The 22024-nt window shown below is 36.5% G+C and overlaps 2 protein-coding genes across 7 annotated transcripts in view; one reads left to right on the top strand and one right to left on the bottom strand.

Moving 5' to 3' along the window:
- The window catches only part of LOC107582724 (gamma-aminobutyric acid receptor subunit alpha-5-like), a 29764-nt gene extending 22150 nt beyond the window's left edge, over positions 1–7614 (bottom strand). For 2 of the 4 annotated variants that reach the window (XM_016268669.1, XM_016268672.1), the window contains exons 1-6: positions 7381–7614; positions 6919–7162; positions 6283–6437; positions 5950–6074; positions 4867–4934; positions 4230–4450 (exon numbers count right to left, since the gene is read on the bottom strand). In XM_016268669.1, coding sequence (XP_016124155.1) covers positions 4230–4450; positions 4867–4934; positions 5950–6074; positions 6283–6365 — 497 coding nt within the window. In that variant the 5' untranslated portion in view covers positions 6366–6437; positions 6919–7162; positions 7381–7614. The remainder of the gene's footprint in view (positions 1–4229; positions 4451–4866; positions 4935–5949; positions 6075–6282; positions 6438–6918; positions 7163–7380) is intronic. The other 2 variants (XM_016268670.1, XM_016268671.1) reach the window with 2 other exon arrangements.
- Positions 1–22024, top strand: part of LOC107582723 (gamma-aminobutyric acid receptor subunit beta-3-like) — a 78249-nt gene that overhangs the window by 13810 nt on the left and 42415 nt on the right. For 2 of the 3 annotated variants that reach the window (XM_016268666.1, XM_016268668.1), the window contains 3 exons: positions 8944–8991; positions 15424–15515; positions 15649–15716. In XM_016268666.1, the coding sequence (XP_016124152.1) occupies positions 8944–8991; positions 15424–15515; positions 15649–15716 (208 nt within the window). Of the gene's footprint in view, positions 1–8943; positions 8992–14609; positions 15332–15423; positions 15516–15648; positions 15717–22024 lie in introns of those variants that run through there. The other variant, XM_016268667.1, reaches the window with a different exon arrangement.

The raw sequence follows: 22024 nt of genomic DNA, 5'->3' as shown, positions 1-22024 counted from the left end.
GGACTGAAAATTAAAAAAAAAAAAAAAAAAAAAAAAAAAACAGTAACATTTTGCCACTTATGCCATAATTTTCCAGCAAAAGCATTTGTAAATTTTCCTGTATAATTATAATAGCTGTATAATTTAGTATTAAATTTTTTATTTTATTTATTTATTTAAAAGAAAGCTATACGTTTTATTTAACAAGTAATGTGTGTAAAAAGGTATAATATAACATAATAAAATAATTAAAAATATTCAAATATAAATATAACTTGCAATTAATTCAATTATAAATGTACAAATTAAAATTAAAAAATAGAAAAGAATAATTTCTAATATTTTGTGTTAGGGCCTGTGAAAATGTTGGCAGGGCAAGTAGATAGACAGACAGATAGACAGATAGATAGATAGATAGATAGATAGATAGATAGATAGATAGATAGATAGATAGTAAGGATGCACCAATACCGATACTTTCATTTTTAGTACTCGCCGATACCGATACCTGTATTTTCACAGCATTTGTAATTTTTTTTAAATATTGGGTACAGAAACAAAATAATAGTAATAATAATAATAATAATAATAATAATAATATGAATCATGTTAGTTGGCTTCATTTAGCAAACAGATATTACCTTCAGTTATTTCCACACTTAATTATACCTGTTAAAATGTATTGTATAAGCCTTTGTTACTTTCACTGTTCATTTTAATGGCGCATTAGAGCTGCTCCATTGCAGCAGCTCAATACTGTAATCACAAAACGTTTTCCTAAAATAATGCAGGGAACCACTCGTTATACATTATACGAGTGCACGCGTACTGTTTTGGTGATGTAATTTGCGTCACGCGCACAGGGACGCATTATTACACAGCAGTGCCCTGGGCACGGACCGATTAAAGGCCCCCCTTGGTTGAAATTTCGTTCCTTTTTTATTCAAAATTTTTCCAAACTTGTTAACTATATCACAATTCTCAAATATAAGTAAGTACATTTTGCACCCTTATAGATCATGTTAGTTTATCTATAATGGGCTATGGGAAAAGTAGCCTAATATTAGTATAATCTATTACCTAGCCTATGCATAAAACACGTCTTTTAACTTGTACTAGATATGGGTTTCATGTCATAGAATATTTTTAATATGACTGACTTTGCATTTAAGGTAAATTTAATAAAAACATTGCAAGTTACTAATTATAACACTTTCATTGTACATAAAGAGAGCAAAGAATATTTGCATTATCAAAGAATATTAACTTCAGTCTAGACAGAGTTCAAGCGCTCTCAACAACTCCCATTATAATCACTGAAGCTGTTTAGGCTTTTCAGCAATAACTCATCTGAATGCCTCTGATTGGCCATTGCATTCATAAGCTCAACAGAATCCTGTGTGATTGGTTATAATGCGCAGCGCTGTAAAAACGCGTCTGGCTCAGCCCAGCCAAAGCACGAACGCAGATTTAAATTTGGCAGCTGATGCTGTGCTGCACTGCACTGAACATTCTAATCGTATAAAATATTAAAAATATATATATTATTCAGTCATTTTTGGTCTTTTGGAAGCTGCATTCAAAATCCACTTTGCTTAAAATCCTGAGGGGACATGGTTGAAATCGCGTTCTTGGAGGAGCAGTATTTCGGCTGGGCCCCCCTCTGGTCTAGTGCCCTGACGCGCAGTGTAAACGGACCCTCGCGTACGAGTAAAAACCGAAGTATACTTTGGCCATATAGCAAGCTAAACATACGCAGCGCGCGCACGTTTGTATTGGTGCAGAATGAGAGAGACACTTACAGCCAAGCGCATTTCACCCAGTCTGCTAGTTTCACTCCTGCTTTAAATAAAGTTGTGTATGCTTGACGTGTAAAATAAATGCTGTTTATAGTGAATGCCCCTATAATTTTTGTTTGTTTTATATTTACGATTTCGTTTTAATCCAAATACATGCGCTAATGGAGAGAAAACAGCAATCAAGATCATGCAACAGAAGTGTGCGCTCTCAGACTATCTCTCTCGCTCTCCTTACATCAAATACATTTAGTAACTTGTGCATTGTTTTACTTACTTGCTTTTGACATATCCGACCGAACTACAAACTTTCCAGTGATGTCTGTGAGATATTCACTCGACAAGCTCACGCATCTGTGCAGCCGCGTGCTCTGCTTATCAGCTCGGGCTCATCCGCTATCCTATACAGGCATGAATACTGAATGTTTAACATTATATTAATTACTTACATGTACTTCATAGGCATCCTTAATCTCTAATAACTCCATTCTACTCTCTGTTGTTCTGTTTTCAGTGTTTATTTTTCTGGACACAGCTCTATTCACACGCTGTTTGGTATCGGCTTTTGGTATCGGGGCATTTTTACAAGTGCGAGTACAGGTGCGCAGTATCGGCCCCATACCGATACCAGTATCGGTGCATCCCTAATAGATAGATAGATAGATCTCCTCACACCTCTCCTCAATGACCTGGATGATTTGAAGTACCATTCTATAGCACAAGTCTATGGCATAAAGAGGGCAAGAGGAGTTTTTGCCTTGAAATATAAAGAGAATAAATAAGCATGAGAAATCCAAAGTATGTATAACAGGGTTTCTACAGACATGAACAAGTTAAATTTAAGACTTTTTAAGACCTTTTAAATACCACCTTATATGAAATTTAAGACCTAAACATGTAATGGAAATACACTATATTACATACATATATATGTAATATTTAATGTGTTTAATGTAAAAAACAAAACAAAATATCATCGCTGTAATAAATTACATTTATTACTAAGATATACAGTGAACTTTTCATATCAGCAGACAATATTTCATGCAAAATATCCCCTCAAAAGCACTGCATCACCGAGATTTTTGGTGGTGTAAACAATTTATTCTGAAGCAATATTTTCATCAGTGTTCTAGCTTTTACATAGTTAAATCTGGTTATTTTTATTTACCTTTATTAAGGCCTATTTTTACAAATGCATAAATAATGTTTTATGATTCAGCAAAATAGCTCACTTGTAATGGTATGTTACTTAACTATATCATGTTATGAATAAACTAAACATTTTGAATTTTAGTTTCTTTATGTGTGCTGTTATGCTCATTTTCTCTGAAGTCTCTCACGAAGAGACAGAGTGAGCCTCAACAGTAACCTTGATACCAGAAATACATACACTATCCATTATCAATCGCTGTTTACATTGAATGTAGGCTAATAAAATCAGAAGAATCATTCTCATATTTCGATGCTTTGCTGGGGGTTTTTTTCACTTATGTTTTAATCAGGCGATTTGTCTAGTCAGGCAAGTAAAAAAAATTTTTTTTAAACTAGCAAGAAGGCTGATCAGCAGTAGCTCGATCTATATATATATATATATTTTTTAATTATTACTGAGAACATTAAGAAGGTAGTTTGACCTGTATTCTGCTACTGCGATTCTCTCTGATGATGTAGTAACTTACTGCGGGGGAGAAAAAAAATCCAATGAAATCCAATCCAATGTCCAATGATTGTAAACAGTCATAGAAGGCTGATCAGCAGTAGCTCGATCTATATATATATATATATTTTTTAATTATTACTGAGAACATTAAGAAGGTAGTTTGACCTGTATTCTGCTACTGCGATTCTCTCTGATGATGCAGTAACTTACTGCGGGGGAGAAAAAAAATCCAATGAAATCCAATCCAATGTCCAATGATTGTAAACAGTCATTAGGTCTGTCAGACTTAAGATGTTTTAGCGGTAATGTGACCAAAAATATTTAAGACCCATCGAATCGGAATTTAAGACATTTTAAGGCCTTTTATTAGGAAAACGTTATTTAAGACATTTTAAGACTTTTTAAGGACCCGCGGACACCCTGTATAACCACTAATGTAAAGAAAACAACAAGAAAGATAAACCTAGTGACCTCTTGTGAAAAGACAACACTGAAAAAAAAGTACTGTATAGAGAGAAATCTTAGCTTTAGCAGGGGCAAGCTGAACATTCCCACAGAGATTGTACGATGTGGAACATGAGATGCTGAGTTCAGCGGGAGCCGAGTTCATGTGTGCTTAACACATCTGTCACATGGCAGAGGGTTCAACAGTGCAAAACAGGGGTGAGGAGGGCATAAATGAGATGAAGGTCAAATGTATGACTGTACTACCCATAACTACTCAAATCCATTCATGCACACAGCAGTTCACATACTGGGAAATGACAAGGTGTTATAGCTTAAACTGGTACCTCATGGTGTACAGCAATGTTCCATCATCCTTCAGTCTCAGAAGCTTGTTGGGCGTTGTCATGTTGTGAGCAATGGATTTTTTGCCATTAAGGAAAAAAGTGTCTGGTGTCCAGATGTTGCTGGCCAGCAGGTTATTCAGAGGTAGCATCTCCATTGGCCCCTTGAAACACAAACGCTCATCCTTCCAGCTTTGACGGAAAAACACATCAATGGTGTATTCCTGTTGAAAGGAGAATGTTAGTGTCATTAGTGTGTACCTGAAGGCAGGGTCATTGTGAGGGACCCCGGGCCCTGTGATGATGAGGAGGAGGGGCCCACTGAGGCCTCTCCATAAACTTTTTCTCCAGTGGCCCATCAATTACAGCAACGACCTTGCCTGAAGGCAGAATCAAATGTGTCACAAGACTGAATATAAAAATGAACAATAGTATCATTCATCAGATCATACTGAAACCTACCTAAGATATTGCATGCAGAATTTCAGGAAAAGTTGCAGAGGTGAAGTAATGTTACAGATGGAGGCATGATTTAATGAAGGGGGTCTTGATGAAGAGAGATCTCGGGTGGGAATTTCCTGCTGTAGAGATTAATGAATGGTGTTTCTTCATGAAGAAAGGATATGGTTGAAATACTTAACATCTCAGTGTCTGACACTGGTCCAAAGCTGGTCACAAAGATGTTGGTCTTAATTTCTGTCACTTTCTCTGTAAAATCACAAACAAATTGTGATTTATTAGATCAAGTTCAATTTTGGTCATTGCATAGATAGATAGATAGATAGATAGATAGATAGATAGATAGAGCTGTTATAGTTATCGGTACTAAACTTAAAACCATTAAACATAGTAAAACATGAAACATAGTAAATACATGTGTAAATATAATATAAAATATACAGAATTTCTATTAAAGTATGCTTTGTTTTAGCCACATTATTTTGTTGCATTCATTTTTTAAATGAAAAGAAATTAATTTAATTTGCTTGATTGCACTTTCCTTCTCAAAGCACTAAATCAAGTCCAATGCCATCATTTGTCAATTGACATCACGTTGCTGCTGCTACAACTATGAGATGTGCTCCCTTGAACTCACTCACGTGGAAACAGAGTAGCCTGTGTTTATTCTCTTTCTCTGCCGTAATGCCATGTTTTCGACCTCTGAGAACAATGAACCTGCACCTTTGGAAAAGAACGATAGCTTTCTCAAGGTCAGCAGCCACATTGATATCCTCCCTCTCTCTCTCTCTCTCTCTCTCTCTCTCTCTCTCTCTCTCTCTCTCCCTCTCTCTACCTCTCTCTCTCCCTCTATATACCTCTGTCTCTAGCAAGAACACTGCAACTGAGAGTGCAGGGAAATAGTGGCCGTTTGATTTTCACAGAGGACCAGGCAATTTCAGAGATCACTTCTGCTCAGTGTAAACATCTGCTGTATAAATTTTTTTTCTTCTATGTAGTTTTCCCCAGTTAGTGAACTGAATAGAAGCAGCATCTCTCTCTCTTTTCTTTTTATGAAAGTCCTTCATGCCGCTGTCACAATGGAATGTGCAGGCGTTCTCTCTGTTTTTCAAAAACCATCTGCTTTTATCTGAACACATCTTTTCAGAATAACTACCAGAGGTCAATGCCAGACATAAATGCCACTAATATAAAAGAAAAAACACCTCTCACTAAAGCACGACTTTGCAACAGATCATGGTTTAAAGATGTAAAGGCAGTTTACCTCCAAGCCCAGGTCGCAGTCTGTTATCGTAGCCATCCAGCAATCCATCCAGGATTCGTGTGAATACTGTGATGTTATCATTGAGCTCTGACTCTTTAGGAATCCCTGTAGTAGACTGGGAAAGGCTGATGCACAAGACCACAAAGATAATTAATAACTACAAGTATTTAGCTCCCATTCACCCTTCAAACATGACCACAGTGATATAATGGTCTGGAAATCTGAATCAATATGAATCCATTATAGACATATGCTATCTTAAATTAAATGACTCCTGCAATAAAAATATGAGGTCAGCATAAAATAGAAAGTTACGTTAAAGATGTAATCTACCTCAGATGGCAGGTGAAAGTCATGAACAAAACATCGACCCACAGACTTCTCATTTTGGCGCTGCAATGTGGTCCATATCCCATATCTGCAAAAGTTCAGGATAGGGAGTTCATTCCAGCATTATGGACATTCTTCATGAAACTCTATTATGCACACTGTAATTTAAAAAGAATATTAAGAGGGGGGAAAAGGGAGTTTGAGGTGTATACAAAATCCATAAAATGGGATGATCAGTAAACTTAAAACAACAAAGATCATCAGAGTATTTAACCAAAAGTATTAAGCAAATACTTTATTATTATTATTATTATTCTTCTTCATGCAATTACCATGCTGTTTTATTTTGTTTTATGCATAATGTTATTTATTTTCTAATTTTAGATTCTAATTCAAGCTATTATTTATTTATTTTTACGCAATTCCAATGTCATGAATCCGTTTAATGTTTTTTTGTGCATATCCCTTGAATTTCTTTCAACATGATCGTTTGTAAAAGCAGTAGGAGCGCTGAGTTTGCAGCAGCTGCAATTCATAGTTTTAACAGCCTCTGGCGTATAAACTTGTCGAACATTTATAGTGAGTCCTACATAGCAGAGTTGAGCAGAGATAGTGTACAGTAAAAGCCTCGTATCTTACCTTAAATACCTGAATGGTGCAGTGGATCCACGTTGAACAACTGCAATGAATTCCTTTTGAAGCAGTGAGCAAAATCCCGCAACGTTCAGCTTACAGCAGTAGTGTGATGCGTTGTTCTTCAGATAATATCCAGTCTTAACCATTCAGGCTCATTGTTGCGTCCTCTTTTACGATTCAGTGACTGAACAACCGCTGCAGAGCATCCCTTCCTATCCCCCGCATCCCAAAGACCTCTTCATCACTCCTAAATCCAATTGAAAGACAGTAATCAGACAGCACAACAGCCCTTAAAACAGTCTGTTTTCTCTCTTCCCCTTATTCTCCCTCTAGTCAACACATCCCTTTTAACAGACCATTACTTCCCCCCCTTCTTCCCTCTGTGGTAGCCTAGTGTACGACATCTCAACGCTTATCTGCGCAACCGTTAAAGCGTTACAGAGTTTAACAGGATTCTCCGCTTACCGGGTCGCCGGGTTGGACGTCCGTTGCTCTCCCCACTCTAGTCCGACTGTCACTCTAGTGGCATTTGTTCGTGTTTGGGACTAAAGTAATAGGACGTCACCTCTGCGCGCGCTGCATAATTACCCCTCGAGGGAAATTTGAGCGGGCGTTTGTTTGGGGTTTGAAACTTATCTTGTTTGAGCTTATTCAGAGAAAAGTGCAATTACCCCGGCGCCGGCGTGCGTTACAAGCGTGGACGCTAGAAAATGAGTGGATTTCCCAACAATTCTGCTTACTAGGCATTTTGCGCACGAGCGTTTACCCACCCCGTCCCCCCACCCCCCCCGCGCCAGGCTGTTTAATGAAGACTGGCTTCCTCTACATGCGGACTATTATATCTCCACTGGGGATATTTATGGTTTAAAAGTATCAGTTTTACTCAATTAAAACGGGTTGCAAATTAGACAATAGTTTTTAATAGTAATTTAGACGGAGCATAAATTAAAATATGTATGAAACCTAGCTATATAAAGTAATCAAGGTCTAAGATACATAATATTGATTTGGCAGGACTAGATACAAAAAAATGGTTTACGATAGTAGAGTTGATTGTTTAATAAGAAACTGAATAGGCACCAGTAGTAATGAGGACAGCCATCAGAGGGAACTCTAGACCCATTTTTTCTGATGCTGACTATCACTGCAGTGCATCAGTCGATAAATGAAAATCTCAAAAAGCTCTACCTGCTCCAATTTCATGTTGTGCATAAGTGAAAATAACTTATTGAATTAGTTTCTTTTATAAATGCCACCCTTTACGCTGATTTGGGCTGACAGGATGTCTGGGAAATGTCTTAAATGTTATACACATCACAAAAAATATATTATGCAAAATCCGAATTCAAAAGTATAAATATTATAACTTCAAATATAAAACAAGCATGTGTATTAAAGAATTCCAGTAAAATACACTCACTATGGGTATTTAGAATAAAGTAATGCATTGAAGATGTTACAGCAAGTGAACCGAAGAATGTCTATGATTCAAGCGAGTAAATTAAACATCTGCTTTGGGTTGGCTTTAATGGTCACAGTGCTATTGAGAAAAAACACATCCGTTAGGTCGAGATTATTTCTAGGTTCTTGAAGATTGTGCAGACAGTTTTGTTCTGTAGGTATAATATGATATTGTAGTCATGTGTTTTGGGGATTGATTCATTTTTGAAGCGCTTTTGTCTGACTGCTGATTGACTCCATTGATGTGCACTCCAGAGATATTCACACGAGAGCAGCTGTTACTTCTACAGTCCACCTGTGTCCTGCGAGCATCTGATAATTCTGATCTAGTTGTGTATGTTTTATGTGTGCATATTAAACAGATCTTTAATAACAAAGATGAACAAAACGACACAATTTGAACTCAAGACATATTAAAAGTGATGTATTTGGTAATGCTTTTTGGGATAAATTTTTACTAGACACAATCAGAAACATCACAATTGTTTACAGAATGTGTTCATTCTAAAATGAGTAACAGGGCATTGAATGATGGGAACAGTAACATCACCTCCCTCTGTTTTGCAGGAATGCTGTGGATGGGAATAAAAAGCTGTTTGCAATCTATGACACAAGGTAAGTTAATCATTGTGTATGATAAAAGTACATTTCATAGCATTTTACACTCACTATTGTTTACTGCATGCTGAAATATTTCACCCAAAAAATAAAATTAGCTGAGAATTTGCCCACCCTCAGACCATCCAGGATGTAGATGAGTTTATTTCTTAATAGGAACAGATTTGGAGAAATTTAGCATTACATCACTTGCTCACCAGTGAATGGGTGTCGTCAGAATGAGAGTCCAAACAGCTGATAAAATCATAACAATAATCTCCAGTCCATCAATTACATGTTGTGAAGTGAAAAGCTGTGTTTGTAATAAACAAATCCATCCTTAAGACATGTTTAACTTCAAACCATTGCTTCCAGCTAAAATACAATTCATAATATTGTTTTCTTCAGTGAATAAATCATCTGGTCTGAATCAGGAGAGAAATATGCACAGATAAAGCACCATTTACAAGCGAAAATAGTCCTAAACAGTTCTAAATAAATATGTTGGTGGATTTTCATGTGAGAGAAAAACGGATTGGACTTTTTCACTGAAGGAAGCATTATTATGGATTACGGACTGGTATTTTAAAGTTAGATTTTAAAGTCAAAATGCTTAATGATGAACACTCAGCTCTTCACTTCACAATATGTTAATTTATTGGAGTCATGTTGTGGATTATTGTGATGTTTTTATTAGCTGTATGAACTCTCATTCTGACGGCACCCATTCATCACATAGGATGCAATGGTGAGCAAGTGATGTGATGGTACATTTCTCCAGATCTGTTGGGGTGAACAAACAAACCCACATCCTAAATGGCCTAAAACTTTCAGCAAATATTCATTTTTGTTTAAACTATTCCTTTAACACCACAGGATGCATCTATGCATCTCTTCCATAGTATTGCAGGGGTCCGAATCCTTCAATAGGTATTACGAGTGAATTTGCGGAGTTCTGTCTAAATCTAAAACAAATCAGACCCGCAATGTCAGTCACGTACATACATTATTCATTCAGCACAGTGCAATATTCACTCCATCTAGTAGATCTATTTATCTGTGTCCATTTAATCAGGAGGGGGTGGTGGGGTCATGCGGAGGAGACAGATCTTCTGCATCTGCGATGTGATAAGAATGGAAGGAAAAACCCTTTCAATGGAAGCCAGTACAACCATGTTTTCATTCCCCCCTTTAGTGATACTACCTCGCCCCTACAGTAGATTAAAAAAAAAAACGCTTTGATAGTCCAGTGGGCGAAATAAAGCAAAGTGTCTTGTGAACTTGTGGACACAGCCTTATACCGCAGAATTAAAGGGGTCAGGGGACACTGGGCATTTTAAAGGCAGAGACAGGGATCATAGTAAAAGATTCCAGTCCTCCCACAGCCTGTTTGACTAGTGTTACTTTAAAGGCTTTAACAGCATTTGGCTTGGTGTGCGACCGTGACTTGGTGCCATTTGCTCAGCCCACACACTGAGGAGCCTTTGCATTTGCAGATGATGTGTGAGTGGAGTGCTTTGTTTGGATGATGGGATGTGGGTGTGTGTGGGTAAGTGCTGTTCAGAGCTACCCTCGCTTTCCATCTCTCTTCTTATATTAGCTGCTCTTCATAAACATTTATACTGCAAGATGCTAAGAAATCATTCCCTGTATGTATGGCTACAAAGAAATTCCGAACTTTTTTGCAATGATATACTGAATATTTTATACTCTATTAATCCCAAAATTGAGGTTAAGAGGTGAAAAAAGTGCACTAGACATGATTCAAGTTTTTGTTCTGTACAGAAAGGGGTTGTTGCAAAATGTAGAACTGAATAATTAATATCCTGGCAATTTATGAGTTTGCATTGGCCATACAAAAATATGAAATGGAATGATGGGAAAAGAAATGTACTGAATTGCAACACCGGTAATGCATTCTGGGAAATGTAGTGCTCTTTCACCCTGGTCAAAAAAAAAGTTAATTTAATAAATACGATGAAATCTATCTATCTATCTATCTATCTATCTATCTATCTATCTATCTATCTATCTATCTATCAAACTTAAAGTTTTTTTAAAGGGATAGTTCACCAAAAATTTTTAATTCTGTCATTAATTACTCACACTCATGTCGTTCCAAAACCTGCAAGTTAATCTTCAGAACACAAACTATTATATTTTTGATGAAATCCGAGAGCTTTCTGACCCTGCATAGACAGCAACGGAACTACCACTTTCAAAGCCCAGAAAGGTAGAAAGGGCATTGTTAAAATAGTCCATGTGACCTCAGTGGTTCAATCGTAATTGAAGCTACGACTATCTATCTATCTATCTATCTATCTATCAAACTTAAAGTTTTTTTAAAGGGATAGTTCACCAAAAATTTTTAATTCTGTCATTAATTACTCACACTCATGTCGTTCCAAAACCTGCAAGTTAATCTTCAGAACACAAACTATTATATTTTTGATGAAATCCGAGAGCTTTCTGACCCTGCATAGACAGCAACGGAACTACCACTTTCAAAGCCCAGAAAGGTAGAAAGGGCATTGTTAAAATAGTCCATGTGACCTCAGTGGTTCAATCGTAATTGAAGCTACGAGAATACTTTTTTTTTTTGGGCAAAGAAAAACAAAAATAACAACTTTATTCAATTCTTCTCTTCTACGTCAGTCTCCGCTGCCATTCACGAGAGAGCTTTTTGATCAACTTTGCTCTTCTATTTGATTCATTACTGTAATATGAAATTAACTGAATTAATTTCAATTCATTTTATTTTAATTTACTGTTACTTCTTTGTTATTGAAACAATCTCTATTGTATAAAGCGCTATATAAATAATGGTGACATGACTTAATTCTATTTCCCATAAAATTCTAATTGCAATTGCTACCTCAATTCAAATTCAGTTCAAACTCAGAAACTGGATTGGAATTTAAAAGCATTTAATGAATGCTAACCCTGGTACAGACAGGGTTACTGTCCTAAAATAGATTAAAGAAGGTTTGCTAACAAAACAAAAAAATGAAGGGGGTTCGATCAGGGGTTTTCAAACCTACCCTGCACATTTTGTATGTCTCCTTCGTCTGACACACCTGATTCAACTCATTAGCTCATTAATAGAGACTGCAAGACTTGAATTGGGTCTACTAAGGGAGACATACAAAATGTGCAGTGCTGGGGGGGCTTTTAGGTTTGAAAACCCCTGATCTAGATATATCTATCATTATAGACTAATATAGTCCTAACAATTTTTCAGGCAGCGGATCAAAAACTAAATATTGCTACACTAACAGAATAGTATGTACTTGAGGACACAAGAAGAACAGGCATCCAATAACATCTAAGTGGAGTCTCAACCCTCGCCTCTCTGGAATAAAGCTTCTGAAACAGTATCAGGAAGCACAGCCACATCCTTCTGCATCCGGCGTCTGCTTCTAAAAGCATTAGGGCAGCATCAGTCCACACACTACAGTAAATGCAGTGTGAGGGATTTAAGAAGGCCACTAACTTCAACCACTGACCGTGTCAAATCCACCAGCAACTCTCGTAAACAACCTTTCCATTCAGTCAGAACAATGCGGACCTCTTTTTTGAACACAGGTCAAATTAACAGGATTAGTTTAATGAGTTTTTAAAGCTTGGAAGAAGCCATTACACTTGTGCTTAATCTCCAGCAGACTGTCAAGCCTCACTGAAAATCTGATTATGTATAATAAAATTGTCTAGAGGCTAAATGGAGAAGCCTTAATATCCACTGATGGGGAGTAGTAGTGAGAACAAGTAATATATCCGATTGATTATATCACAGAAGGTGTCAATAAAGCAGCATTATTCTTCTTCCACTATGTCACATGATGTTCTGTTTATCAATATTAGTACGCTTGTGTGCACGCATGCAGAGGTACAGTACAGGAGATGTCCTAATAAATGTAATGTTCTAATAAAATTCTAAAGCACTGCCATTTGATACCACCATACCTTGTTATAGCAGACATGTGCAGCTGAAATGTTCTTCTCAGAGAGAAAGAGAGATTACTAGTGTCCATAACACTGGAATGGAAGGAATGAGCTGAGTAGCAACTTAAAATTGATTGATTGATTGATTGATTGTACACCCCAAATGGATATTAAACCAAAACAAATTTTTTTAATGCTATATTTGTGATGTGTACATAGCTATAAGAAAGCGATACCAGTGGTTACCTACTTTTGAGATTTTCTTGTTTCTCTCGCATCCTTGCTGTAGTCAAACTTCTACGATTACTGAAATTTTGTTGAAAAATACTAATGAAACAAATTATTACTTTAATTGTTTTGAATTTCTGTGCTCAAGTCAGGTAAGAAACCACCAAACCTGATGTCTACCTGAACAGCAAATGATGAATTTGCACACAGTGTTGCCAACTTAGCAATTTTGTTGCTAAATTTAGCAACTTTTCACACTGCCCTAGCAACTTTTTCTTCCAAAAGCACCAAGCAACAAATGTAGCTATTGTTTACATTTATTTGGCAATTTTTAGCAACTTTTGATAAGTGACTCAAACGATAAAAAGGCACACATTTTCCATCTAAATTACACAAAATGAGGAAACCAAAGATGCCTAGCAGTACACAGATCATGAATTAAGTTAGCTTCTATTAGCAATTGCTCAATTTAATAATAATAATTTAATAATTGTTAATTTATGATACACCTTGTTAGTAGCTTGTGCCTGCGACTGTTGATCAGTTAGTACACTGTAAGAAAAATATCTAGAAAAATGGAAAAGGTACTAGTAATTTTCCAGTACATTATCCGTTATCTATTATTCAATATCCATTGTAACCCTGTAACCCAAAACACAATGCGTAATTTAAAATGCAGGTTAAAAAATGGTGAAAAATCAATACGGAAAATTCCTTCATATTAATATAGTAGACTGTGCCCTATTTTTACAGATATTTTCTTAGAATGTAGCATAATAACTAACTGCTAATACACTGCTTAAAACTATAATTGTTCAGAATGTGTAGTTTACTAGCTAAAAAAAACTACAACTTTAATTGTAGGCCCTAATTGTTCAAAAAACGTGTAAGTGTTCAATAATTCAATGTTGTATTTAAAAATACAGCTATTTATATTTTAATATTACATTGTGTTAGATTATTTTACAAACACATCTAAATTAACATATATAAAATATTTTCTTGCTGAGATTTGAAGTAGTGACAATTTTGTGTCATAATTACATAATGATGTCATCGTGCTATGACTTTTTTAGCAACAAATTGACCTTCCTTTAGCAACTTCACCTGAAAATTAGTTGGCAACACTGTTTGCACAAGAAGTCGTGACTCAGTCAGTCTCGCGGATTTGTTGTAGGTTGCTTTCTCCTGACAAAGATTACAAAAAAATGTACACCCACCAGCAACAATGGCAAAATACAGGAGCGAGCTGTTTATGAATAAATCGCCTAAAATACTTGCCGTTTTATTGCTCTCCATGGCCGAAGAGTTAAACAGAGGGGAAACCCCTCCCAGTTGTTCTCGTCAACTTTGACTTGCGTTGAAATGTGCGCTTTTATCTACTAGACAATGAGCCCAACGAAACCACACGTGTTGAACGTCATGTAGTTACGCTTTTGTTTGAACAGACATGTGGAAAGAATACTTTTTCGATAAACTCCGCGTTACACACCAACAAAACGGCGTTCGCGCCGAAGCTTGTGGAATGTCACGTGACCACTATACTTCGACTGAAGTCCTCGTGCTCACATACCAATTTCATCACACTCCGGTCGACTCCGTCATTAGTTGTCGAATCAATAGCCGAACTTTCCGTGTTTCAGTTTCCAATTCTCACGTTCTCCCATCTAATAACAAGCGTATTTGGTTTGGGTATATTTGACAAATAAGTCAACTGACTCGTCAGACCATCCTTTGCTTGTAGCTGAAACATAAAAAGAGGCATAAGACTGAGACTTCAGCACAGGGTGTAGACTCGGGACAGCAGCTACGGGCGTCAAAACGAAGGATGGGGATCTGGCTGAGCCCCAAACACCGACTCCCCTGCTGCAAGCTCCGGTAGTTTCTTGGGCAAAATGCATTGTATTTACCGAGCACCTAACCAAATAACGCAGTCTCCGCAAGAGAGCGAAAACCCGGATCGCAGCGGTTTGTTTACGCGCGTTTGACGGTAATTGGAGTTCTTTAGGAAATACCCACTGATGGAATAACGTAACCTGTTACCTACGCAAGGAAACCTTACAACGTCCGTTTTGTCGCTCGATTCCTTGCCTGAAAGAGTATAAGGAATGTTTGGAATACAGAAGCGAAGGCTGTTTGGTGTTCTTTCATTACCGGTAATTGTGGCAGTGATCTGCTGTGCTCAAAGGTAAGAAGAGCTGGGGGAGACCATGGCGCGAGAGCATAGACCTCCTGGGCTCTAATATGATGGAAATAACCTTCTTTGTTGTTTCTTTTCAGCGCCAATGAACCAGGAAACATGTCTATTGTCAAAGAGACAGTGGACAAGCTTTTGAAAGGCTATGACATTCGTCTTCGACCGGACTTTGGAGGTATGATGCTGCTCACGTCATTATTTCTTACTTTTAAGGTTACATAAATATTTCAAGATTGTTTTTAAGATTGATATGAAATAAATAAATGGTTTGAGTGAACTTGAGGATTAAGTTTTTCTTCTCATTTAAGGCGCACCGGTGGCAGTTGGCATGAGCATCGATGTGGCAAGCATAGACATGGTGTCTGAGGTCAACATGGTATGTCTGTTTATATCTTTAATTATTTATTGAACCATTTATAAGTAGCAGACCGTCAAACACTGCCAGAAACAGCTGTCCATGGCACTGGAACCTCATAGCTTAGTTTCATCTGCCTGTGAGTGATAGAGCTTTGCTCAATCTGTTTTAGTGCCCAGGTCTAGTAAGGAACGTGTTTTTAATATTAAAATCCTATCAGTGCTATATTATGGAGGATGTGGTGCTTTCTCATCATGTTAATGCTTTCAAAGTGCAGTTCAGCACTAGCAAATCACTTCCAATGTCAGATGATCACTTTTATTATGATTTGAAAAAAGCTTGAAAGATATCCTACTTGTTTTAGAACTAGAAACTGTATGTTTTGCCAGTCAAAGTTTGTGATTTCTGACTGTATTAAAGTGTTTATGGTTCATTAGATAGTGAACACAGTTGTTTTTTGTTCAACGTTGTTAAAAGTTTGATTTGGAGCATTGGATGATACAATATGTTGTCTATGCTGATTGTGTTACATTTGTTTATCTATATTTGAGTTTATTTTGACTGTAGAACTCATGCTGATTTGATTATACCTGTCAGAAACGTTGTATCAAAAGTCCTCAGTGGTCCATGTCCACATCAGCATATAAGACGGGTTTGTCTCCATGGCGACCGTGTCCATTTCACAGTCATGAATATGCAGATGGTTAGCCCTTCTCACCTGGGCACTGAAAGGAGGATGCTGCATCTTAGAGTCCCACAAGGGGATGGACACATATGCAAAAGACACAGCTTGACTGTGACATAAGTGATCATCAGTTACCTGGACCTGTGTTTATGCAGTTGTAATGTTGATGGACACTGACATGATGAAATTGCTCAGTATCTGTCCTCATCTAGGTAGCATGATACTGTGTGTCAAACAGTTGTCACAGTGTGGATCACAACTGACATACTTGCACTTTATTTTTAGATTTTGACGTGACTATTCTCATATTGAATTCTTTATAAAGACTTAATCTGATTTCAGATACCCTGGCTTTGATTTGCTCTGGCATTGTGTCAATTTAGAGCATATGTGCGGTGGAGGTTTGATGTCTGGCACTTGTGCTCTTACCTTTAAAGGTGAGAGTTTGAACAAGGTGCGCTAATCCTAGATTACCCCCAAACACGTCCATTGGATCTCAGAGCAGTGAAAGTCACATTACCCACGCTATCACAAAAAATCATACTCTTACAACTTAACACAACAAAAAACGGACCATATCCTATGGAAGCCTGTTTCTGCCACAGAATAAAATTAATAATTTTGACTTTTTATGTCACAATTCAGATTTTTTTTTCTCACAATTATAAGAAGAGTCAGAATTGCAAGATATAAACTCAGGATTGTGAGATATAAACTCAGAATTCTGACTTTCTTGCAATTCTAAGGAAGTCTGGGAAGTCTGAACTGTGAAATAAAAAGTCGCAATTAACTTTTTTTATCCCATGGTAGAAACATACTTCCATAATATCTGGTGTGGTTTCTCATTTTAAATATTTAGAAATTTAGCTGGTTTTCCAGGTTAATGAGCTTTTAGCTTGTATTACTTTTGATTTAGTTCTATCTGTAAGAAAAAACTCCAAACTATGTTACTGCATCATCCAGCACTTGTTGTCATGTGAGATGTGCGCTGCTCTGATTGGAGCAGTCTGTAATGCAATGCCACTCAGCCCAACTGTTCTGCCCACATCTTTCCTTTCACTCCCTTCTCCCACTCACTGTAGAGATGCATTGATCAGTGCATTTTGTAATATTGAGATCATTAATAATTAAACACAGCCACGCTAAGTCTTATCAGGTATGTGAATTATTTACTATAGCCACATTTAGCGTTAGTTCTCCCGTGGAGTAAAAATGACCCTGTCAGCATGAAATATTAACTCAATTTGTAGCTGAAATCAACAGTGCTGCAGACATTAGCCTGGTTGATGAGGTTAGCCATGTGACTGAACCTGGAGCGCTTTTGCAAGGGAAGTCTAATGGTAAGGTAATCAAGCAGACGCTCGCTAACAGGATTTTCCCGCCTAAGAATGGTGTTTGCTCTTTACAGATTAGTTATTTCTGTACTATGGATTATCTTTTTTTAGAGGTACAAATTAGGATTACTTGGCCTGTATTGTTAATAGCAGTGATCCAGGCAGGACAAGGATGTGTGTATGTGTGTGGCTTGGGTTGGTTCAGCTCAGCAAAGCGCAACGCATCCCAGCACAGTGGGGATATCGGTGAAACCTCTGTGCACTGTAGGGATTACAGCAGTCAGTGTGATTATTGTTCTGTGAGACAGTTAAGCATCCAGGGACTGACAGGAATAGAAAACAATATGAAACATTACCGGTACAGGCATATCCGTACATGTCGGCGCACACACTCCGTCTGTGTATACATGACTGCTTTTGCAGGCTGTATGGAATAGTTCATCTCTCTTGAGATTATCTTTGAAGTGATATGATTGAGTGCATGTTTGCTGGAGTGATATAGAAATGGCGAGAAAGGAAAATAGGATCTTAGCATTCATATGTGTATCAAAGTTGAATGTGAGAAGGGAAATTAATTATAGATACACAAGCGGTCAAAAGTTTGGAATAATGATTTTTAAATGTTTTTGAAAGAAGTCTCTTATGCTCACCAAGGCTGGATTATTTGATCAAAAATACAGTAAAACAGTAATGTGAGATATAATTACAGTTTAAAATAACTGTTTTCTATTTTAATATATTTTAAAATATAATTTATTCCTATGATTCTAATATGCTGATTTGGTGCTCAAGAAACATTTCTTATGATTATCAATGTTGAAATTTTTAATTATTATCAATATTAGTGCTCAGTTATCAATTATTATTATTGGTGTTCAATTTTTAATAATGGTTCTTATTATCAATGTGGAAAAGAGTTATTGCTGCTTAATATTTTTGTGGAAACTGTGATACATTTTTTCAGGATTCTTTTATGAATGTTATTTATAATGTTACTTCATAAAAGTCTTTACTTTCACTTTTGAACAACTTAATGCATCCTTGTTGAATAAAATTATTATTCTTTATTATTTTTTTAATCTTACCCCAATATGGTAGTGTGTTCCATTTTCTATAAAAAAAATTAAGCAGCACAACTGTTTTCAACATTGATAATAATAAGAAATGTTTCTTGAGCACCAAATTAGAATGATTTCTGAAGGATCATGTGACACTTAAGAATGGAGTAACGGCTGCTTTGCCATCACAATAATAAATTACATTTAAATTATTATTATTTTTTTAAACGTTTTAAATTTTTTTAGTAATATTTCACACTATTAATGATTTTGCTGTATTTTTAGGAAATAAATGCAGCCTTGGTGAGCATTAAAAAAAAAATCGCAATTATTTCAGTCTTTTGACCGCTAGTGTACATACAGGCAAGTGTATGCAAATGTTGCTGTCCATGGTGCTGAAATGTTCATGCATATTTTTGACCCTGGACAACAAGAATAAGTGTCAATTTTTTGAAAGTGAGATTTATACATCATATGAAAGCTGAATAAAGCTGAATAAGCTTTCCATTGATGTATGGTTTGTTAGGATAGGACAATATTTGGCCGAGATACAACTATTTGAATATCTGGAATCTGAGGGTGCAAAAAAATCTAAATATTGAGAAAATTACCTTTAAATTTGTCTGAATGAAGTCCTTAGCAATGCATATTACCAATCAAAAATTAAGTTTTAATATATTTATGTTAGGACATTTACAAAATATCTTCATGGAACTTGATCTTTACTTAATATCCTAATGATTTTTGGCATAAAAGAAAAATCGATAATTTTTACCCATACAATGTATTTTTGGCTATAGCTACAAATATATCCGTGCAACTTAAGACTGGTTTTGTGGTCCAGGGTCACATTTTAGGAATAAGATTTAAGAAGGATTTTGGATATGTTCAGGTATTGACATGGGTTTAACAATCTGTTACAACTTTCATCAGTTGTTAACCTTATCAAACACAGCCGAAAAAATAACACAAATCAGGACAGAAATAATAGTCCTTATAAATATTGTGTAGATTTACTTCTTGTGAACTGTACAGTTTATGTTGTTGACGGCGCATGTTTACCAGATGCTATTGTAATTTTACAACCCTAAGCTCAATTCTGTTATTCTGACTTTTATAGTCAGGCACACATATACATATTCAACAGGACCTTACACGGTCAATATGTCGCATGAAGCAGCTTTCATTTTGTGTTTGGTTAATTTCAACAACAGGCCCATGGAATGTTCAGTACAGATTCTCCTGTAGGTGTGGTTGACAACACCAAAGGCATTAGGAATTTCAGATATTTTGAATTTCCTGGACCCCAGGTTGCCTTTAAAACATATTGTTCTTCAACATTCCAGTTTGAATAGCCCTTTTTTCAGATGTTTAAAGGTTTGAATGTGGAATAGTTGCTTGTTGACTTATGCTGATTTAATGATTTTTGTTTACTCTTGTGTCTCTGTAATCTTTAATCCAGACACAAAGTATATAGTTTTAAAATATTTTTGGTTACAGATGAATACACCTTAGAAGTTTTATTTGAAATTATAAGCAGTGATGTCATTTCATTAAATTATATTTGGGGTCGGTAAGAGTTTATTTTATTTATTTATTTTATTTTTTTAAGTAATGTATATGTTTTATTCAGCAAGGATGCATTAAATTGATAAAGTCACGGTTTAAGACATTTATAATGTTACACAGATTTCTATTTAAAATAAATGCAGTTCTTTTGAGCTTTCTATTGATCAAAGAATTCTTTAAAAAAAAAAAGCGTTTCATGGTTTCCAGAACAGTGTGTGTAGTATGCAAGTAAGGGCTAACAGGGCCACACTAACCAAATCCTGGCCCCCTTAATGGAGTCAGGTGTCAGTGTTTATCCTGTCTTTTTCACAAAACTAAATGATGCTCAATTGTTGAAATTTAGACTGTTAAACCCCATGTGTAATTGTATGTGATGTGTGTGATAGATTGATAGAGGTAATATAGTGACATAATTGCACAACTGCTTCATCCAGCCATGATTAGTCCAACCTGTTAACTCTTGCCATTAGCCAGTGAGTCACAGGAAACCATCTCCTGATTGACTGACATATCCACGGCTTTTCTTACACCCCTGTTGACTGTGACAAGGCCTGATTGTGTGGTGTAGTGTATAAATAGCTGGCTGCCATGGCAATGAGGCTCGCTCTTGCAGTGTGTCAGGTGGGCAGGCAGTGTGTGCGCATGTGTGTGTCGAACGTTAAATTGTGGTACCTCATTAGCTAGACTGACGTGCCAGATACGGACATGAAACATATCAAGATTTTAGTTCGTGCATGTGTTAATGAAACAAAGAAGAAGGAAATCAATGGAGTGGATGTTATTAAAAATGTCTTGCCATTACTTTATATGACACAAGTAACAGTCCCAGAGGTTCTGTAGTGACATGGCTAGACATTACAGGAGAATTTGTGCTTTCCCCACAGCATTCAAGCAGAAGAAGTGTTTACAGAGTTGTCTTATTGTAAACGTCTGTGGAAGTCAGTTAATTCAGCTCTCTGTCTAACCATATCTTTAGATTTGTTCATGAAAAGGATGTTTAGGCTTCAAAACAAAGCTTTAAATTACAGTGGGTGTTAACTAATTTGAAGCTTTCCTTGGTAACTGATTTCTATATTTTTTGTTTATGTGTTCTTGTGGGTGAGTTTGTGTAATGTAAACAGCACTTTAAGCATAGATACATCACATCTCTTCCTATTTCCCAGCTTTACATGGTTGTAAAAATTAAAGGTTTGGATATAACCTTGCTCAAACAAGGTTGGGAAGCAATTCAGCCACACTAGTAATGTTTAAAGGGGTCATATGATGCGATTTAAATTTTTCCTTTCTCTTTGGAGTGTTACAAGCTCTTGGTGCATAAAGAAGATCTGTAAAGTTGCAAAGACTAAAGTCTCAAATCCAAAGAGATATTCTTTATAAAAGTTAAGAGTCAACCATGCCTACCTAAAATGGCTCGTTCTAACACACCCCACGTCTACGTCACAATGTGGGAAGATTTGCATAACGCTGCCCAAATGTTCACACAAAGAAAGAAGGCGTAACTTTTATTCTCGCTGTAGTATTGTTGTTGCCATCGCCGCCATGTCGTGAAGGCGCTGTGTGTTTCTTTGTGAAAGAGAAACTACTTTGTTTGGCCTTCCAAAAGAGGACACGACTAGAAATCAGTGGTTAAGTTGTATTTACAACACTATTCCAGAACAGTTTAACCCAAATATTCAGATGTGT

The sequence above is a fragment of the Sinocyclocheilus grahami genome, unplaced genomic scaffold (genome assembly GCF_001515645.1).
Source record: "Sinocyclocheilus grahami isolate Dianchi unplaced genomic scaffold, SAMN03320097.WGS_v1.1 scaffold47.1, whole genome shotgun sequence".
Taxonomy (NCBI): domain Eukaryota; kingdom Metazoa; phylum Chordata; class Actinopteri; order Cypriniformes; family Cyprinidae; genus Sinocyclocheilus; species Sinocyclocheilus grahami.
Note: the sequence above shows the minus strand (reverse complement) of the source record. Positions and strands in the feature narration are given on the sequence as shown.